This window comes from Aptenodytes patagonicus, chromosome 3, assembly GCF_965638725.1.
Source record: "Aptenodytes patagonicus chromosome 3, bAptPat1.pri.cur, whole genome shotgun sequence".
Lineage (NCBI taxonomy): Eukaryota > Metazoa > Chordata > Aves > Sphenisciformes > Spheniscidae > Aptenodytes > Aptenodytes patagonicus.
The window spans coordinates 87,150,752-87,170,331 of NC_134951.1; the positions used below are offsets into that span (position 1 = coordinate 87,150,752).

Here is a 19,580-nt window from a genome sequence, read left to right on the forward strand (position 1 = left end):
ACAAGGGATGGCACTTCAAGACAACCATCTGGGGCCCGGTGTAAGCACAATCACCTTATAGAAGAGAGCAAAACTGGCAAACAAAAGTATTGCTCCTGGCATGCGAGTACTTCCATATTGATTCAATGCTTAGAAACGCACTGAAGTAAGGATACCCTTTCTTCACACCCTCCAGCAAATTCACTTTCACTCTTGGCAACCTGCTGTCTCCGACCCCTCAGCTCCTTCACCCTGACGGCAGCAGCACCCTCCTACAACGGCGTCTCAACCCTCCATCGCCGGACCCCGCCAGCCTCTGTGCTGCCTCCCCTCGCTCCCTCCTCTGCTTCGCCTCCTGCTTTAAGTCCTTCTAGAGGAGGAGCTGAAATTTCTGCAACGACCGTCCTGCAACATAGCCCACCACGGGCCTGACTACCCTAGCAAAAGCAGGGAGAAATGCTTGCTGAAGTCCACGGGGAAGCCTTCACCCGGGAGGGCGGCGCAGCTGGGCCTCACACTGTGAACCTGCCCCCCAGGCCCTGCCTCTCCTGGGACAGGAGCCCATGCAGGTTCGCAAGCTGGCCAGATTAGGGTAGCTTTTCTCCAGTCAGAGGCTCTGGAAGGATTATTTGGCTGCAACATATCATATGACTTTGTTCTTAGAGTTACATTTTAACTGAGAAAGTTTAACAAGTATGACTTATGGGCTTCTAAAATTGGCAGCAGAAAAATGAGCTGAGGAAGTCATGGAAAAAAACCACAAGCGAGGCCATTCCATGTTATGCACAATTTCTGGGCTCTTTTTCCAATCTTCTGTTTTTTTGGATGGTGGAAAATATTTTCCAGCTACACAGGCCTGGCCTCACTGAGTACGTATTTATGCCAAGTTTATAAAAAGCAGCTGCAGACAGAGTTGAATGAAAGGATTACACTGCTGTCTGTCTTCCAGAAGGTGCTTCAGTTCACACCCTGTCCCACAGAGCGAAGCTCGCTTCTCAAATCTCCATGAATTTATGTAAAGAGGGACAAAATTTGAACTGCACAATACAAACGGCTATGGCTGGGCATGCAAATGGGCATGCAAGCATGTACATCTAGCTAGCTGGCTAGCTAGGAGCGGCTCCTAGTCACTGCTAATGCTGGCTTTTAGTGCTTGAAGTTTGCCACCATTCCTCCAACCTCTTCCCACCCTACAGCCCGGTCCATCTTCCATGAATACAACGATGGGTAGAGGGCTTTCAGGGTCGAGACCCCGGTCTCAGTGTACCTCTGCTGCCTGCTTCATGTATACCTGCTCTCCAGCTGCTCCCACTGAAATTCAGGCTTCACCAACTTCACGTACTCCCAGGCTGCCAGGCTTTAAGGCTAGAAGGGATCGCTGTAAAGCATGCAGCCTGACCTCCTCCGCAGCACACTGCCACCGAATTTCAATGAGGAACCCGGGCAGCAGAGGCATAACCTTAATTTTCAGCTGTGTCTTGTCACAGCCTTGGCCTGATACACTAGTCACAAGAGGAGAGTCACAAATAATTCTTCACTCTCCTAAACAGAATAGCTACAGGGGGTGCGGGGAGGACACAAACTGAAAGTAAATGGATATAAAAAGGTAAGGTAGGTGGTAAGCTGCAGATAGTACATTACAGATCTGTACCCTGCTGTTTTTGCAGTCGAGTATCTTAGAATAACAGTACTGAGAACGACAGTGTTACATCAGGAATATCGGTCAAGACAATATTTCCTGGCAATTGTTTGAGAAATGCTTTTCTCACAGCTAATTGCTCCCAAGAGGCTGTGTTTTCTCTGTTTTTAGAAGGAGAGCGGTTAAGAAAGAAGGTTTTTAAACCTCTGCACCCTGCTGTGGGACAAAGAACTGGGGGGGGGGAAGGAAAACAGAAAGAAAAGAAAAAGGCACAACAGCTGTAATGTTCTATGAAACGATTTTGTTCTGTTCTCTTGCCGGGGTGGTGGGTGCAATCATCAGTTTGGCAGAGATAAATACAGAAAAAGCAAGAAATTTTACAGGAAAGAAAAGGGGAGTCCCAGCTGCAGGAGTACCACATTGCCATCTAGTGGCACCGGCTCTGGGAAGCCAAAACACATGGGGCTCTGCAGGCTCTCCACGCCTGCCCTCTCCGGTCCCTGGGTCCGGGCAGCAGGCACGCTACCTGAACGTGGGGCCGTTTCCCTCCAGTGCTTTACAACCACGCGTGACAACTGCAAAACCGCTTGGTCTATAAAAGATAGGTGTAGGAAGGCAAGGGGAAAAGGGAAAAATTCCACCAAAAGGGAGTTTAAGACAAACTGGGCTTTCCTGGGAAAAGCTGGTGTTTACACTGAGGCCCGCTGATTCCCATCTTTCATTGCTGCTGCATACAATGCTACCGCAGCCTCGGCATGTTCTGCGATTGTCATATGGACATCTACAGCAAAATGATGGGCTGGCAGGAACAGCGAGTGCCACCTTGACCCAAGGAGACAGGCCTGAATCTAAAGCTGATGCCCTGTTCCCAATCGCGTAGGACCAAATGCCTCAGTACCTGTGTGCCCAGATGCTATCTGCAGTGCCACCCCTGAAAATTTAACTCCACTGTGTGCCTCTGCGATGACACATTTCCTTTGTATTCTGAAAAGAATACAAATGTTAACCTTTCAACACTGAAAAAAAGAAAAGCCAAAATGCTAAGCCCCTTAGATAGCAAAAGGCAGGCACTCCACCTTTGGAAGACACCCAGCAAAGGGCAGCAAATGAATTATTTTGTATGACCTTCATGCAGCAAGTTAAAAAGCAAAAAGAGCTTTGGTGTATGTGAATTCTGATGTTCATCGAAAGATGTTAAATTGGAAGGTCCTGGCTGCAGCAGACTTCTCTTCAGCCAGAAAACAAAAACACTCCCAGTGCCTAAACTCTGCCAGAAGAGACCATCATTTTGGGAAGCAATAGAAGAAGCTTTGCATCAGGCATCCAAGACTGCCCACAAAGGTCTGCCTCATGGCAAAGTGCTTTCTGTTCTTGCACTTCCCACTGGAAATAAATGACCACTCTCACACCTTATGGGCAATGAAAGGTGATTAGCAGCAGACTGCATTTGGCCCTGGTGCAAAGGACAGTATGTCTAGCTAATCATTAGCTCCGTGTCTTTGGTTCCTGAGTCCTGTGAAGCTTCACAAGAGCGCAACTGTACTGTATGTGCCCTAAGCAGCCATGTCAACAAGGGTGATATTCTTTGACATTAGCAAAAATAATGTGGTCTTCCAAGAAGAAAGGAAAATGCAGTTAACTTCCCCAAAATGAAGATAATCTATGCTGCTCCAGTGAATCAGTCTTACAGCAGCATTTCTTCAAAAGCCCAGAGTGATGACCTCTACAAATACTTTGGTGACTACGAATACTATGACGACCTACAAATACTTAGAATTTACAAAATCCCTGCTGCATCAATCAACAACAAAGCTTGTGTTGTCACCCCCTGAGACCAAGCACACATCATCTGCAACATTACCAGGAGTTGGGGAGGCAGGATTTGAACAGTAAGATTAAAAAAAAGGAAAGGCCATGAAGGATCCTGAGTCTGAGCCATTGCTGGTTCTGTCAGACTGCAATCTGTTTCTTAATTTTTTTCTCTAAAATCAGGGTGAGATCACTGTTTTTATTGAAAAGGTGCTGCCCAAGGTAGGAGACGTCCATCTGTGAAAAGATCTACTACAGTCTAATGACAAATATTATCAGCCCTGCTGAAAAATTTTGAGGGCAACCCAGCAGAGAAAACACTACTCCCGACCGTGGCAGAGTCTCATAACAAACACCATCCTGGAAACAACCAAAATGAAGGGAGGGATTCTACACAGGAGCCAATTGTTTTCCCTGCTTCACATTTTGTGACAAAAAGCATGGGGAGAGCACTGCCCCAATATCAATACATTCCATCCCAGGGTCTCTGTGTGCTTCAGGAAACCAGTTTAACTTATCAGCACTTACTTCCAGAGTTGCCCAGAGAAGCCAAGGTGCCCAAGTGGTTAGCTCAAGCTCCCACTAAGAACCAGTCTGTTGGTTCTTGAGGGTGGCAGAACACAGCAGTCTGACCATCCGACCTTCTGGATATATGGCTACCATGTAGCCAGCTCCTTCCAGGCATATCCTCCTCTCCTTTCCAAATACTGGCTCCAAAGCGGAAAAAGGATAGAGCCATCCTGGTCAACAGATAACATCTGCTCTAACCACAAGGACTTTGAGCGTCAGAAGCAAGCTTTAGAAGGCTGCATTGTTTTTAAGGATGGGTCAACTGTCCAAAACTGGGCTACAACTTTCTCTCAGTAAAGTACCTCTCCAGTTTTCAACCGTTTTATCAAGTTGTCATGTATTCACAGTTTGCAGTCCAACTTCTAGGATGGACGCTGACTCACTGCATTGCTTTCTAAGCTGTTTGCCTTGCTTATGCCTGCTTAATACCTATGTCCCAGCTTTCCTATTTGCACGATGAGGTCACTGAATTTCAGGCACTATGGCATAGGCTGATTACTAAGTTTTGACAGAACAGTCAGAGCTCCTTTTAAAGTTGCTATCAAACAGCAAGCCAGATTTCTGAAAGATTGCTTCTTACATTTGCAATGCAGAAGCCACTTATGAACTGCAGGACTGCCAGCAGAGTAATTAACCCAGTGCTCGACAGTTTATGTTATTTGATTTCAGTTTGGGTGTGTGTGTGCATCAAATGTTTTCAATTACAGAGAGTGCCTTTAATACTTTTTTTTCTTTCGGTAGGTTTCATGCTTTATAAGCATATCTATGGTTGGTTGAGGTCTGATTTTTCCTGATGATACTAGTAACTAGCACTGATTAGCCAACTAGTCTAAAAATAATGTGATGTGGAAAAGGAGCAAGCTTTAGAGCTTCATACATAATTCAGATAAACAAAACACCCACCCAATAACTACCAAAACAATCATACTATCCTAAACCTTACCTCCTCCCTTCCTGTGTCACTGTCCCAATGTCCTGCTCTCGACTGCTTAGGTTTCCATGAGGAAAGGACCATGCAGAGTAAGTTACGGGATCAGGACCGCAGACTGTGAGCTTGCAGAAGCAGAGACTTCATCTTGACAGATTCTTCAGAGTGCCACACACATCTCTGCTGATACACAAGTAATAATAATAATTTCATGCTAAGAATTCTGCCAGTGCCAATGGCCAGTAGATAACATCCCTACAGAGAAGTAAAAAAGGGTCCTTAGTTCTGTCAGACAACTCCCAATATAAGCCAAGGGGCCTGATGTTAAAGCTCAAAACTTCAGATGGAGAGATAAAAGCAAATGAAATGTAAATCAAATAGCAATGCCTCATGGTTATGCAAACTCAGCCGAGTGTCATTATAGCAAACACCCGAACCAGAAGAACTCAAAAAACATGAGGCTGCAACCTGGGGTCAGATGGGGCTTCTCTTCTTCATATAGGCAAAACCTTCCACCTCCTTAATTCTAGGAGTTGGTACTCTTCATTGCAGTAACTTACAGGACCAAGCAATTACATTATACCAGGTCAATGTGTGGTGAAAGTAAATTTCTATCAAAACCAGACTGTTCCCACCAATAATGAGATACTGCTATGAACTGATTAGGCATGTACTATCAATTAAAAACACCAGAGGAGAGTTTCTCAAAGAACATGCTTGCTCAAGAATCCCTTTTCTCCATTTCTCCATTTAATTAGCCATTGCATTATAATTAACAAATTCATGCAATAATCATCGTCATTTTAATCATCAAAGCTGAATGTACATTCCTTCTCATTAAATAATATTAAATACAACAAAAGGTGCTAACCAGGTTGTTTCAGAGCTCCAGGAAATGCTCTTTTACATACATGCCAAAACAGGCAAAGATTGTTTTGTTACAGCAAATTTCTGTATCTTCCGGGCTATCTTACAGGGTGTAACGTATCCAGATTGACCTAAAGAAGGAGAAGCATGGTTTACAGAGACAGTATCTTTTATTGAACAGCTCTCTTTCTCTAGATACTTGCCATGTTTTAAGCAGACTTTGAAGAATTTCTTACTAACAAGTTGAACGTTTGGAAAAATGCTGATTGACAGCTACAAGGGCTGAAAACTTCCAATTACTTGTACGGCATCAACATACACTTTCCCCCTGGAAACACACCTCAGGAAGCAGAGAAAAACCACTTCTGAGGTGCAGGAGTAGTTAAGATTTGGTCTCAAGCCAGGGTGCCACTACGATACAAATAGCTGCCTCCACGGCATGAGAGAGACCCCACCAGCTCACTTCGCATCAGCTACAGGATTGCAACAGGGTGAGTAGATCTTGCCACCTTAAGCTGAATCTCAACCAGCAACGAAACTGCATCCCGTCACCAACCTATAACATCTTGCCCTTTTTTTTTTTTTGGTTGGCCCTCCTCACACAGGCCATCACAGCCAGAGTCCAACTCCAGGCAGGGGCTCAAGATGCAGGTTTCTCTTCCACCCCTACTGCAGTTAACAGGTGCTCTCCTTTCACTCCAGCTAGCAAAGCTCATCCAGAAAAATCACAGCTGGGCAGGGGAAAACTCTCCTCTTGCATGCCTGGGAACGAGATTCAGTTGCATTTTGTTGCAGAGTTTAAGCTGTACAATGCAGCTGGCTTATCTATATACCTGGTTTGTGTTGAAGGATGGAGAGAAAGAAAAGGGAAATCCTAATCATGTCATCACAACAAATCAAACATACAGGATTTTAAATTTTAAAAAGGCAAAATTAGGCATCAGTAGAAACATATGCCACTGCTGCCCCACTGATCCTGTCTTATACACTGTACCAAATTTGTCTGGACAAAATGCTGCATTGCATCACCTCACCAGACAGGAAGATTCTAAAAATTAGGATTTTGCAGGATGAGCTTGCACAGAACGCGTGTGCAAAACTGCCCTCTGCTGTTTAGATTAAGACCTGCTCAAATAAATGATCGTGTGACCAAATCAGCTTTTAGTTGTAAGGGTCCAAGTTGTGAAGAGGCAGAACTATCTGACTTCAGCTGTTTTCTGCCTTCACGTGCAGTAGAAATTTCATACATGAAAGCCGCTCATAACTGCCTTGCAGCACGGACCATCCGGACAGATTTGCAGGCTGTAGCAAGATTGTGCTAACTGCAACAACGCTCCATTCAGCAACTATCACGTAGTGGGTGAGCACCAACAGACATCCTCTCACCCCAAAGATGAGTCAAGAACATCCTCAGGGTGTAAGGGAAATAACGGTAGTCGTGAGCGCGTGCTGCAGGAGGACATGCATCTGTCAAGCCATTAAATCAAGGCCTGACCTTTACAAAACAGGAACTGGAACTATATGTCTGGAGTCAAAAGCTTATAGCACAGAGGCCTTTAAGAGCTCATGATTATTAGGTTACAGCAGCGATTGGAAAACAGGGTAGTGACCTTATCAAAAGACGTCCAGCAAATATTCTGTAAAACTAGCACCTGTAAGCCCCTACTGCAGGGAAAGAAGTGAGAACCTGGATTTTCTTTTCAAGAACATATGGAAACCACTGTACTTTGAAAAAGCCGCCCATTATCTAGTGCCAGTATGCTGGACAGTTTGGTACAGAAATATCACGGAAGGGCCAGCTGCCTTCTATGGCTTCACTCACACATTCATACACGGGGCATGGCAAATTCTGCCCTCCAAGAACGGCATCAGATGTCCACATCTTCTTCTTTGGGAAGCTCTGTTTTGGTACAAATGCAGAAAACAAGTACTGTTACCCGCACCAGAAGCTCAGTTTCAGGAGCGCCTCTGATGAACGCTAGCCCAGTCCTCGTGAATTAAGTACAAGTTTCAGCTCTTTGCAACAGGCTTTTGGTCAGATTTGACTGCTGTGCAGATGGGCCTTTTTTGGTCACTGCATAAAGGAGACCATAAGCTCTACTGGTCAGTGTAAACACACAAATTAAAAACCAAACCAATACTTGGGTACAACAGAAGCCTTGAAGAAATTATTTTTTTTTCACATCAGCCCTTTTCACATCCATATGTTTAAAAACGCAGAAGCATTGGTGTACAGTACAACATGCCTTTGAAACACTTGCTGAAAGCACTTAGTGACCTCTTCAAAAATTCCCTTGAAGTTTAACTCATGTTAATTTTAACACAACGGTCATGTAGGGCCACTGTTCAGCCTAAGGGACTTTAAACACACCATCAACAGATGTACAAATGAAACTTCAGATTCTTCTGGGTGCATAAATAGCTGGAGCTTTATTTTGATGATGGCTGGCTGGCCTCCTACACAGCAGGGCTGGGACTCCTTAATTTTTCAAGTTAAGGGCAACAATAATATTCTGTCATCCCCCAGGGTAAGGAAATCGGTGCCAGATGATTCAGTGTGTGCCTGATCACTCTGGTTTTGGATTCAATTCCATTATCTAGAAAACTTAATGGTGAGACATCAAAGGTAGTCCTGCATGATCATGAAACTAGATGGGTCTTTTTCTATAAAAGCTGCCTGAGCAGCTCATAACTGATGATAGGAGACTTCCCAACATAAAACTAGCAGACCTCTGATTTCCTTTATGAGAAATCCTCAGTGCTGAAAACAAGTGCCTCGTTCTTGGAGCACCACAGAAGGGAAGATGGCTCTTTCTGGGAGAAAGATTAGTAGTTTTACCTGCAGTAAAATAAGATTACAGATCTTATTCACCAGCAGCTGTGAGCTCAGCAGCAGCAAATCCACAACTGGAATGGCTCACTTCCACCTTTTTTTAATTTGCACAGGTGAAAAGAAATACGGTACTATGCACAGCTAATGCAATGGCATTACTACTACTGATGCAATAACATCCATCATTACCACTGCACTTCCGATGACCTGCACTTTGCTTATGTCTGAAACCAGTTCTAAATTACAGCCTCCTACATCTGTGGGCTGTGCACGCTAGCTACACCAGCGTCAGCCTGCCATTGTTGGAGCAACAGCAAATTCCCATTCTAGACAATATCTTCAAGTCTTCACAGTTTGTAAGGTATTAGCTTCAGCGGGTGATTTTGGAAAAAAAGTCTTAAGCCTCGTTAAAAGGATTCATCATTCCCACCCTATTAGCCAAGGCACTCAAAACAGGTATCAGAGTTTGCTCTAGCATACTAACCAGGTATTTCTGGGTTATCAAATATGAGAACCAATTTGTACTTAAGGCTTCATTTAAACCTATGCCATCTACAATTTTGTTTGCATCTAGCTTTGCAGGATCAAGAAAACTAAAAGGGATTAGAGTAATATGTGTGTCTATGACGTTTATTAAAGCAATGGCCATTTGTGGACATAATCAAGACTATCACCAGGTCTTCCATCAAAATCAGAAGAATTGACACCCAGGTTTGCTAAAACATACTTCGTTCAGAAGAGCTTTCCCATAAGCTAAACTGTGAATTCAAATTGTCATCATTATACCAAAGAGTGTAGAAAATTGTTCAAGTTTGAAGGAAGGGTGCCGCTTTTGTCTTATGCTGTTTGGGTTTGTTTTTCAAGGCAGGGTGGAAGAGTTTGATTTACCTTAAGATGATATTAAAAGCTGAACCAAAAAGCTATTACACTGAAGCGACCGCCACCAGTAAGGACAGCAGGTAGATATGCTAACAGTTCTGTCAGCATAACCTATGAATTCTTACTTTTTACTTTTAAGGGTTAGAAAGGAGAAGAAAAACTCCTCCAAAAAGCCTCACTGTACTCATTAAAAATAGAACCTTCTGCAATTTCACAGTATTTTTATTAAGTATTCTAGGTGCAGAATAACTTTGTCCCTCTAAAATAAACTAAAACAGCAAACCAGCCATTGTCACCTGAAGATTATGGCTACTAAGTTTTACTTTTACCTTATGCTACCTGAACAATTCAAGCACAACAAAAAGACTAAACTACAGCCAGCTGTTCAAGAAATCTTTGTTCGTACCAGCCATTAACTTCAGTATTTGTCACATTATAGAAAGATTCAATAGCACCTCAAATCTTGGGAAATTGTGTTTTCAAGGGGTTAAGTGGGAAATATCTCTTCCATGGCAAACCATCTAAGCAGACTGACTCAGCAAGAGCCATTTCTACTCCCAAACTCAGGTATTTGACTGCTAGGTGACCATGAACTACCCACTCCTCAAAAATTCTGTGTGAGGCAATTTGACACGTTGAGACCTACGGTTTGGAAGAATCTGCCTTTACAGAAACTTACACCAGGCTGAAATGAGACAGAGACAGATGGGGATGCTGGCTAAAGTGCTCTCAGAGTATCTCACTTCTACTTGGACAATGCCACGTAGTACCTTACTAGTAATGTGTCGGCATCATTAGCACAAACTATCAGCTGGTCTGAAAGACAGACACCTCGAAGCATTCTCCTCCTGAAGTTAAAACAAGTCACCGTGCCAAAAATAAAGAGCTACATTTTTAATTGTTTCTTCTGACACCCGAGTGGCGATAGCACAAAACCAGAGAACAGCAGAAGCCAATCTGTTTTGACATTCAGAACCTGCTATCCATGGAAAACTTGCTTTCAGAAGTATGCTTCTGCTACTCACTTGAGTCTGTACATTATTTGCCTCCTTTTCACTGGCAAAGGAGAACTTACCTAAATTCAAGTTTACAGTATCACACCATACCGAAATTTTACATCATCTTGGTAATTCTGTTAGCTTTAGCTAGTTTAGCCTGGGGATATCATCGTCTTACCTTATCAGTGCAATTTTTTTTAAGGCAAACACCAAAGACTGTTAACAACCATTTTCTATGGTCTTGAAGACTAGAGACTGAAACATTAACTGCCTATCTCGCAAAAAGGTTTCAAGCTTTCCAAAAAAAGCTCTTACAATCTGCCCCAGGTTCTATTCCAAACAGCTTTATTTCACACACCTGCATTAACAGAGTTTCGTGTTTGCCAGATACAGTTTTGACTTGCATCACTTTAGATGTTACTGTTCCTGACAGAAATGGATTTGTCATTCTTTCTGCAGCCAGTCATCTATTACCATTCTGATTTGCCTCTCTTTCTAAGGTGATCGGTTACTGTTTAAATGACCACATGTCTATTTTCTCAGGAAATGACACAAGGTTTTAGACTTAATTAACAGCATTGGAAGACCAGCCATAACATTAAAAATAAATTTTAATGTTAAGTCATTTTTAGATCTGACACCCAAATGTTCTGAAATTTAAAGTAGTACTATAGGGACACACAAGTGCAGATAAATCTTTATTGCCATAACTTTGTTTTTTCAAAAATGAGCATTGGGTTTTTAATAGGTCGTAGTTTTATGTCTTTATATGTACAACATTACAACTGCATATTTTAATAATAATGAAGTTAGTGATACTTTGATAACTCACCACAGTGTATTTATAAAATGAATTCTTATCAAAATACACTTTTCACTGGGATAATAAATAAAATCCTGCGAAACCCACCTACACAAAGTTAATTTTAACTCTGGTAGAACCCGATGTGGTACACAGTCCATTAACTACTATGTTTGCCCCTTTATCCCCCTACTGATGCTCATCTTCTGGGGTAAGAAAACATTTTTTCCCCCCTGTTGTGGTGTGACCTCATTCAACATCATCTTCAGCCAAGCACTGTGCACTTACAATTCTCTGTAAGAAGGAGAAAAACTCATTCACAATTACATAAAATTGACAGTAGGCAACTGATTATCAAGCAATGTAATTTTACACTGAACATTAAGCAGTGTAATTACTGAGCAAACTGATTAATGTTAAAAATGCTAATCTACTTGACATAAGTTTTTGAAGTCCGTTCTGCAGAAATTACATACCGTGCAACGCCTAACAAAGCCAAAGTCAGCTAAATAATACCCTAGCAGCCTCAAGTGATGACTTCTGTGTGGTTTTTGGCACTGTTCTCTAAGGAAACATTTTTGCTCCATTATTTCCCCAGACCTTTACATCCTGTGTACCTGACACTTTTCAGTGTTTTTACTAACTATATGGACCTTAAACCGAAATGTAACCAGGCCTGAGCTGTAGAGAGAGCTGACTGATGCACAGCACTGAGTCTCTGCTTTATGTGAGGTAACACCATTAGGGAGTACCCTTGCATTTCCAAGAACGTAAAACATATTCTTTATTTTACAATAGACGCACCTGCTAGCATATTACCAACGTTACCTGCACAGTACTCAGGCTAAAAAGGGAGAGCATTTTATACACAGAGCTACAAACACTTTTATCATCAGGGAACCCCCCCAGGCTTCCAAAACTGTCATGTGTTCTGGTGCTAGTTAACATTTTGTGTTTATAGCCGGCCCAGAAGCAACAGGCTAGCAGAAGCAACAGATTAATTCTAATGGACTTCTATAGCACTTACAGACACTTGTAGATACATGATTTTAAAAAAACCCAAAACCTCAAGACCCAATGCAAGAAAGTTACCGCTTTTCTGATCCCCCAGCTTGTATTTGGGAAACAGTGGATCCACTTATAGCATCAGAGTTGCAGTCAGATGTCTCTACTTTAAGAGAGCTTAGCATACCCTACGCATGAGAGAAGTTTTGTATTTCTATTTTACCCTGTATGCTATTAATGCCACATGGTATTTTTCATATACACTTTGTAATGCTTCAGGTGGAAAAAAAAAAAAAGCTTCTTTTAATCTAACTGAACATATACAAAAAACTTATTACAAAAACCAGTACTCGAGACTGATGTAGTGGGTAAGAGAAGTAGTTAATTATTTTCAAACCAAAACAACGGGGAACATTTCACATACCTGGCTTATTGTAGGGAGCTTAGTTAGAAGCATTTGAAACACCGGCGGTGGAAGAGTCTGCTGTAGAACTTGTAGTAGCTGCTGCGGCTGTCCACACACAGCAATGGCATTGGTCAAGTGATCAACACCTTTCTCATATTCACCTGTATGGAAAATCATAGTGTTTCGAAATCAACCTTCTTCCACACTGTAAAGTATTTACATAAAACATCCATCAACAGTGGATTAAATTACTGAGAATCAATCCACACTTTTCTTCCCTCCTCCCTTGCTGGATCTTCTGAACACAGAAGGTTAGAGACAAGTAAACAGATTTTCCTAGGTGAGTTTGACTCCCCAAAAGATCTTAGTATATAAAAATCATCTTCTAGCAAAGGTAAAGAAAAATTATTTTACAACTTACCCTTCAAAAAAAATTATGCTATTACCTTGAGCTAGTAGTTCCTCGCCAAGCTGAATCTCCTCAAGGAAAAACTTCTGAACTGCTTCAGCATCTTTCAGATCAGGCAACTATAACACACACAGCAAAACTGAAGTTGGCCCTTAAACATCAGTTAATAAACAAGTTAGCAGAAAACATTCTCAACTGAGAGAACGCAACACATGCAACCATACTGTTACACTGAAACTGGCAGAAAAAATTAAAAGTGTCACCACTAAGTTAAATGTACACAATGTTTTTGAAAATCAGACTCAGGTCTCATATCATTGCATCACAAATCTGTAGAGAGACAGAGCCTGAAATACCTCTATTAAGTACACAATTTTGTAGGAAATATAAATTAAGGGGCGTTATGTTTATCACAACTGTATTTCTTACAATTGGTTAAGATAAATATATCTTTTCTTCCAGGATCCACTGGCGATAAGGAAAGAGAAATCAAATACTTATAGCAAAAAACTATCAAGTTCAGTTATAGGCATATCCCATCAATGATTTTTAAGTCTGAAAAGTCCTTGCACATACAACAAAGAGGAAAACACCATCAAATCACAGAGTAAATGTTGTACTTTCTAGTACAAGGCCTCTACCTGACACAAAAAAGGAACAACCATTTCATATGGTTATTTGTGAGCATTAAAAAAACCTAAAGACTGCTTATTTGCAGAAGTGTTTGTAATGCTGGAATCAAAACATATCTTTAAATATATCTTACAAATAATACAAATGAAACATCTTTCAAAACAGCACTGCATTATTGAACACAGTATTACCTTGGAAAGCCCCGCTCTCTCTTTGGCAAGCTTCTGTTTCTTCCTTCCTGTAAGAATAAAAACATCTTACATTTTTAATTTGCAATTAAAAAAGCCTTCAGATTATAGTTCGAAACAGTGAACAAATCGATAAGAAACTGGTAATGTATTCCAGATATTGAAGACAGAACACAAGACCGCAACCCACTCTCTGCAACAGAATACCATTTAGAGGTCTAACGAGGGCTGGCAGTAGCATACCAACTCACAATGGCAAATCTTCTCCTGCCGGCTATGGTAAACACCAACTGTGCAGGGCCTGCAGCAGAGCATACCTCATGCACTAGAGGCATGAAGAAGGAAAGAGAATTAGAGTAATACAGGATTTCTCTACGTGATTTCTAACAATGATAAGCCACAGAAGAACTGCCTACAAGTCAAGGCTATCGAATTTTGAACTATATGGTGCAGCACCAACAGGAACTTCAGCAGGTCACAGTACGAGTGCACTTTCCCAGCGGCTTTATAGCAAAGACTTGGGCGCTAGCTAAATAGGTGGCAGTACCTCATCGCCCCACAGCAAGAGCAATACTAAAGCATACATTTCTGAAATCTGAGGAAAGCAAACATTTACAGATGGAACAAACATTTACAGATTTAGTTGCCCAACCTAAAGGCATAAAGTTGGCCTGCAACATAAAGTTGTACCACTCCAGCAAAACAAGTGTAATTAAAATGATATATAGCTTGCTTTTAATGCAATTAGGCAGGTATAAAGATATTTTGTAGTAGCACCTATTCATGCAAGAAAGAATAATCATAGTAATGCTGGTGATTTCCTTAGAATAATCATTTTTGTAAGTCATCAGTTCATCAACTGAAATAGTTACACCGATACGACTTTTAAATACAGCCTATGGTTAAACAACTGTACTCTTACTATTTGTCCTCAGTGTCTGCTTGGTGAACATTTATGTTGACCATGTTATTTCTTTTGAGAAAATTTTACAAGCTAGAAATACTTCCAAATATGACTAGCAGTTTTAACGGAAATGATATTAAAAATCTGCGATTGTCCACATGATGAAGACATTCAGGAATACTATTTCCTAGTAGTGATAATGTAACATGTGAAATTTATGGACAAGATCAAGTGTTCTTTATACAAAGGGAGTTCACATTCTAACTACATGGATCACCCTTTTACCTTCTATGATACCTTAATAACCCTTAGCACCTGAATTTCTACAACTTACTGACATGTGGATGTTATTTTACAATATCATATACAGAAAAATATGTCATATAGAACTGTAGCACACTATAATTTTATCATTATGGTTGTTTTCAATATTAAAGAAGAATTTATCCCTTGAAAGTTGGTGCCTTCAATTAGCTTACTCCAAATTTTCTGAAGCATTAATTTGCGTAAAAATTTAAACTGCACTATGCAAACCAGTTTTGCTAATACATAAAATCTTAAAGATTAAATAAAAATGAAGAAAAAAAAAGTAGTATCTGAAATGTTTCACTATCAAAACAACCCATGTTGCAACTGTAGTGCATCCAGTGAAAACGTCACTGAAAAGTCCAAAGAGTAACAGCTTAACATCATTTTCAGGAGAAAATTGTGTTTTCTTGGTGTGACTACGACATCTTCTAAAATATTACAACAGGTATCAGTCACCAGGTTAAGCATTCAGAGATAAAGCAAAAGAAGACATGCTGGTAACTGTAACTATTTAATAAAAGCTTTTCATCACTGATCACACACATATGAAATCATATACTTTAACCTGAAAATAGTAAAGGAACATGAAGAATCACCAAGATTTTAAAACTGAACACCAATCAACAGAATCTTTCAAGTCTGATTACTATGCAATTTTTCTTCCTCTTCTTAATACATTTTTACAGGTCTCTTTATGGGTCCATTAGCTAAAACAATTACAAAACCCAAATAGCTTTAAAGGGTATTTAGGAATTCTTCCCATACTGGTTGGTAACACTGGTTTTAAAATATCTTTGCAACAACAGCCAGAAGTTACATTTGTAATATGACAAGCAAAAAGCAATGGCTTGGGGGGGGGGGGAGGCAGGGAAAAAGAAAATTTTTTTGTTTTCCCTCAGGGACCGCCAAGAAAATTAAAAACTTCCCTCTTTTCTAAAGACATTCACATTTAAAAAAAGGTGAAGGGCAATCTTTCATAGAAGGAATCTTAGTTAATACAGAAATGCCCGTGCATCCATCCAAAACAGAACGCTACACTGCAGCTCTCAAACTGCACGTGACTTGCAGGTTCTTCAGGCACAGCTCTTGTACACAGGGAATAAGTTTCAAATGTGGACCAATGGATAACCGGACGCGCTGGCATGGGTTGCAAAAATCCCTGAGTTGCCCCAGCAGCTTCAAAACCCGTCCCAGAAAGGAGCAGAAGGACCAAAGAGCCATCGGCACCTTCAGCTGCCTTCCGTGAAGCCTGCCTACTGCTCTCCTCTCACTCAGCTGTCCAGGCAGAAGGTGCTCTGAGGCAAAGTTCAGCACGGTCAGAAATCTGTCTGTCTCTGAATGAAGAGATCAGTGTCTGCACTTGCATACAGAACAGTTCTGGTTTATACATTCAAGAACACGAATAGTAAGCACACCTAAAATCTCATCATCCTAAAATACAGCTGTGGAAAATAAACAGCTCCAGAGAGCTTTGCTATCTTTTGGTCCCAAGATTAAATATGGACGTGCCCCCAAACTAGCAACACGAAAACCTAAAATAACAAAAAACCCTGCTAAGTAAATAAGATTAAGACATCTGGAAAACCAAAGTCCAGCAGTTCTTCAAGCCTCCCAGGAAATCACAATTTTTTTTTTTCTGAAACCTGAATCTGGCCACCTCCTTTTTACCACGGGCCTTCGTAACGTAAACTTTGGTCCTAACACAGCCCAAAAAGATGTACAATATAACTGGGATGGCAAAGAAAATACCGGTTCTTCATTTGTCAGCATGTGCTTGACCAAATACAACAGGCTGACATGCAGGATCTCCCGTCCTTCCCAAATTTTGGTGAGATTGTATCACAGAGGCTGAAAAACAATCTTACCCTAAGAATGTTACTGGAAAAGATCTGCTGCAAAGGTGGCTTCTACAAGTTTTTCATCCAATACCCCTACTATTGCCCGAGAAGCAGCGTATCTTCATCTAAAGAACTACAACTGGCTGCTGCATTGGACCTTTTTTGGTCAAATATTTTACAGCCCAAGCCTTACTATCCAACAGTAAAAACGCTGTAATAATCAGATCACTGGCACCACTACAGAAGCATCCACACTAAAGAATCAGTTACAGTACTAAAAAATAAAAATAAAACCAAATTCCTTAATATTATCTGAAGCCTTACAACTAAAGGAAGGCCAGTGTATCATGTCCAAGGATCGTAGGTCATACAGCGATGTCCTCCAAATGACAACAGCCATCCCCTATCAAACCACAATGGTTTTCCACTTTAAAAAAAATGTTAATTCTTAATCAGAGCAAGTCTAAGGTTTATTCAGAACATTACTGGATAGAAGCTCAGATAATGAAAACAATGGGATGCAAAAATCACTTCCAGTGCTTCTGCAAAAATCTTATGTAATCCAATATTCTCTACTACATATTTAACATCATAAAAAGAACATGGCTGATTATACTGCCAACAATCGAGTTTGCTTGTGCAAGACATACCAGTTTACGATATTAAAAATTCCCAATGAATGACTTGCACTGCAGGGCAAAAAGTACTTGGAAGACACACAAAAAGCATGCATCTAAGATCCTACATACATGAGCAAGGGCCTGAAGACAAAGTATTTGAAAGACACAATTTGCTGTGGAATAGCTTACAGAAAGCGGAATAAATACGCTGTTAAGCGCCAACACCGGTCACCCAACAAATTCAACCCATTAAGACAGAATCAAAGCGTTTACGTTATGTTTAAACATCAGGTAGATACTCATTTTTCACCCATCTAGTTATCGACTCTTCCATCCCTGAAACTGCTGATCACGTTACGTTTACTTGCCCGGAAAGCTTATCTTAACGGTAATATTCTTATCTTCTGATCAGTTATCAAAGGAATATTATACATACTCCCACGATAGAAACAACCCAGCACAACGAATATCAGCTTACTTCTCATGATTCGCTTGAGTGCCTTGGATGAATTTGAGTACCTTGAGTACTCACAGTTACATTTAAAACCTTCACTAATTACTAATACATTTAAGTAAATGTTGAAGATGTGAAATAACGAGGAGCCACGGGAGAAGAGCTCTACATTTTGGATTAATCAACAGTTTTCTCTGGCATTCATTCTTATCCTGGAAGCTAATAACAGAGCTGCCAGGAGGGTTAAGAATGCAGTAGATAAAATACCTGAGGGCTGCCATCAACTCTTGCCTTACCACAGTGACAACTTCACTGTAAGAGATCGCGTTGCTTTATCTGATGGTCTTCCAAAATCAAAAAAAATAAACGTCGTCACATAAACGCAGTGGCGATAACAGTACGGCTGGGTGTGTACGATAACCAGATTTAAAAAAAAAACAAGGAGGGAGGTGAGTTATTTCCAAGGCAACCTTCTGATGCGGGAACCACAAGTTACCCAACAACTAGGCGAACTGCAGAAAGCACGCTCCGACGAGAAGCCCCGTCCCCCGGTTTAGAATCATAGAATCATTGAGGTTGGAAAAGACCTCTAAGATCATCGAGTCCAACCGTCGACCCAACACCACCATGCCCACTAAACCATGTCCCTAAGTGCCTCATCTACACGTCTTTTAAATACCTCCAGGGATGGGGACTCCACCACTTCCCTGGGCAGCCTGGTAACGGGATGAGGAGAGGCAACAAAGCGCAGGGCTCGAGGCCTGCCTCGCACAAGCGCACCCGGGCGAACCCAGCCTCCCGGGCCCCTCTCGCGCCCTTCCCGCCCGGTAACCGCGGCAACGCGGGCTGGAGCGGCGGGCGGGCAGGCGGCGGGGGCTCAAGGCCGTTCCCCGCAGGGAGGGGGCCGGGCAGGCCGCGATCCCCCGACGCGGCTGGGGCGGGGGGGGGGGTCGGCGGCCGAGCCCCGGCCGGGCCCGGGAGCAGGAGGGCGCTGAGGAGGCGCCACGTGCCGCCCTCCCGCCCCCCGCGCGCGCGCCGGGCGGGCGGGAGAGGGGAGGCGGCGGCCGTCGGAGACCGCCGGGAGGGGCGGGGGCGGCCCGGACACTCACGCTCCCGCAGCCGGTTCTTGAAATTCGGGTCGCTCCGTCTCTTGCGGTCGAAGTAGATGCAGTAGCCGATGAAAAGGGCACCGCAAAGGCCCGCCGCGATGGCGCTGGTCTTGCCCACCATCATCGTGCCCGGCGCCGAGGGGAAGGTCCCGCCGCGCCGCCGCCGCCGCCGCCCCCCGCCCCCTCCCTCCCTCCCTCCCGCCGCGCGGCCGGCGCCGAGCTCCGCAGGCACCTTGGGGCGAGCGGGCAGCCAGGAAGGACCCCACTTCGCTTCCGGTGACGTCATCAGCCAGCGGCGGCAGAGGGCGCCCCCTCCAGCGCCTGCGGCGAGGCCGGCCGCCCCCGGGGCGCATGCGCGGGCCTGGCCCCGGCCCGCCCCCTCCCTCGGCCCCCGGCGCGCG

At 42.7% G+C, this 19,580-nt stretch overlaps 1 protein-coding gene and 1 non-coding gene across 2 annotated transcripts; both read right to left on the reverse strand.

Annotated features, from left to right (window-relative positions):
* Positions 1-11,187: 11,187 nt before the first annotated feature.
* On the reverse strand, positions 11,188-19,340 carry TOMM20 (translocase of outer mitochondrial membrane 20). Its single transcript, XM_076334138.1, has 5 exons — positions 19,180-19,340; positions 13,949-13,995; positions 13,162-13,243; positions 12,734-12,876; positions 11,188-11,598 (listed from the first exon to the last, which is right to left on the reverse strand). Exons 1-5 carry the CDS (start codon positions 19,301-19,303, stop codon positions 11,554-11,556), a joined length of 441 nt encoding a protein of 146 aa, XP_076190253.1. The 5' UTR covers positions 19,304-19,340; the 3' UTR covers positions 11,188-11,553.
* On the reverse strand, positions 18,191-18,325 carry LOC143159150 (small nucleolar RNA SNORA14). The gene has a single exon (XR_012995141.1). It is a non-coding gene; the product is annotated as a small nucleolar RNA SNORA14 (small nucleolar RNA).
* Positions 19,341-19,580: the final 240 nt, after the last annotated feature.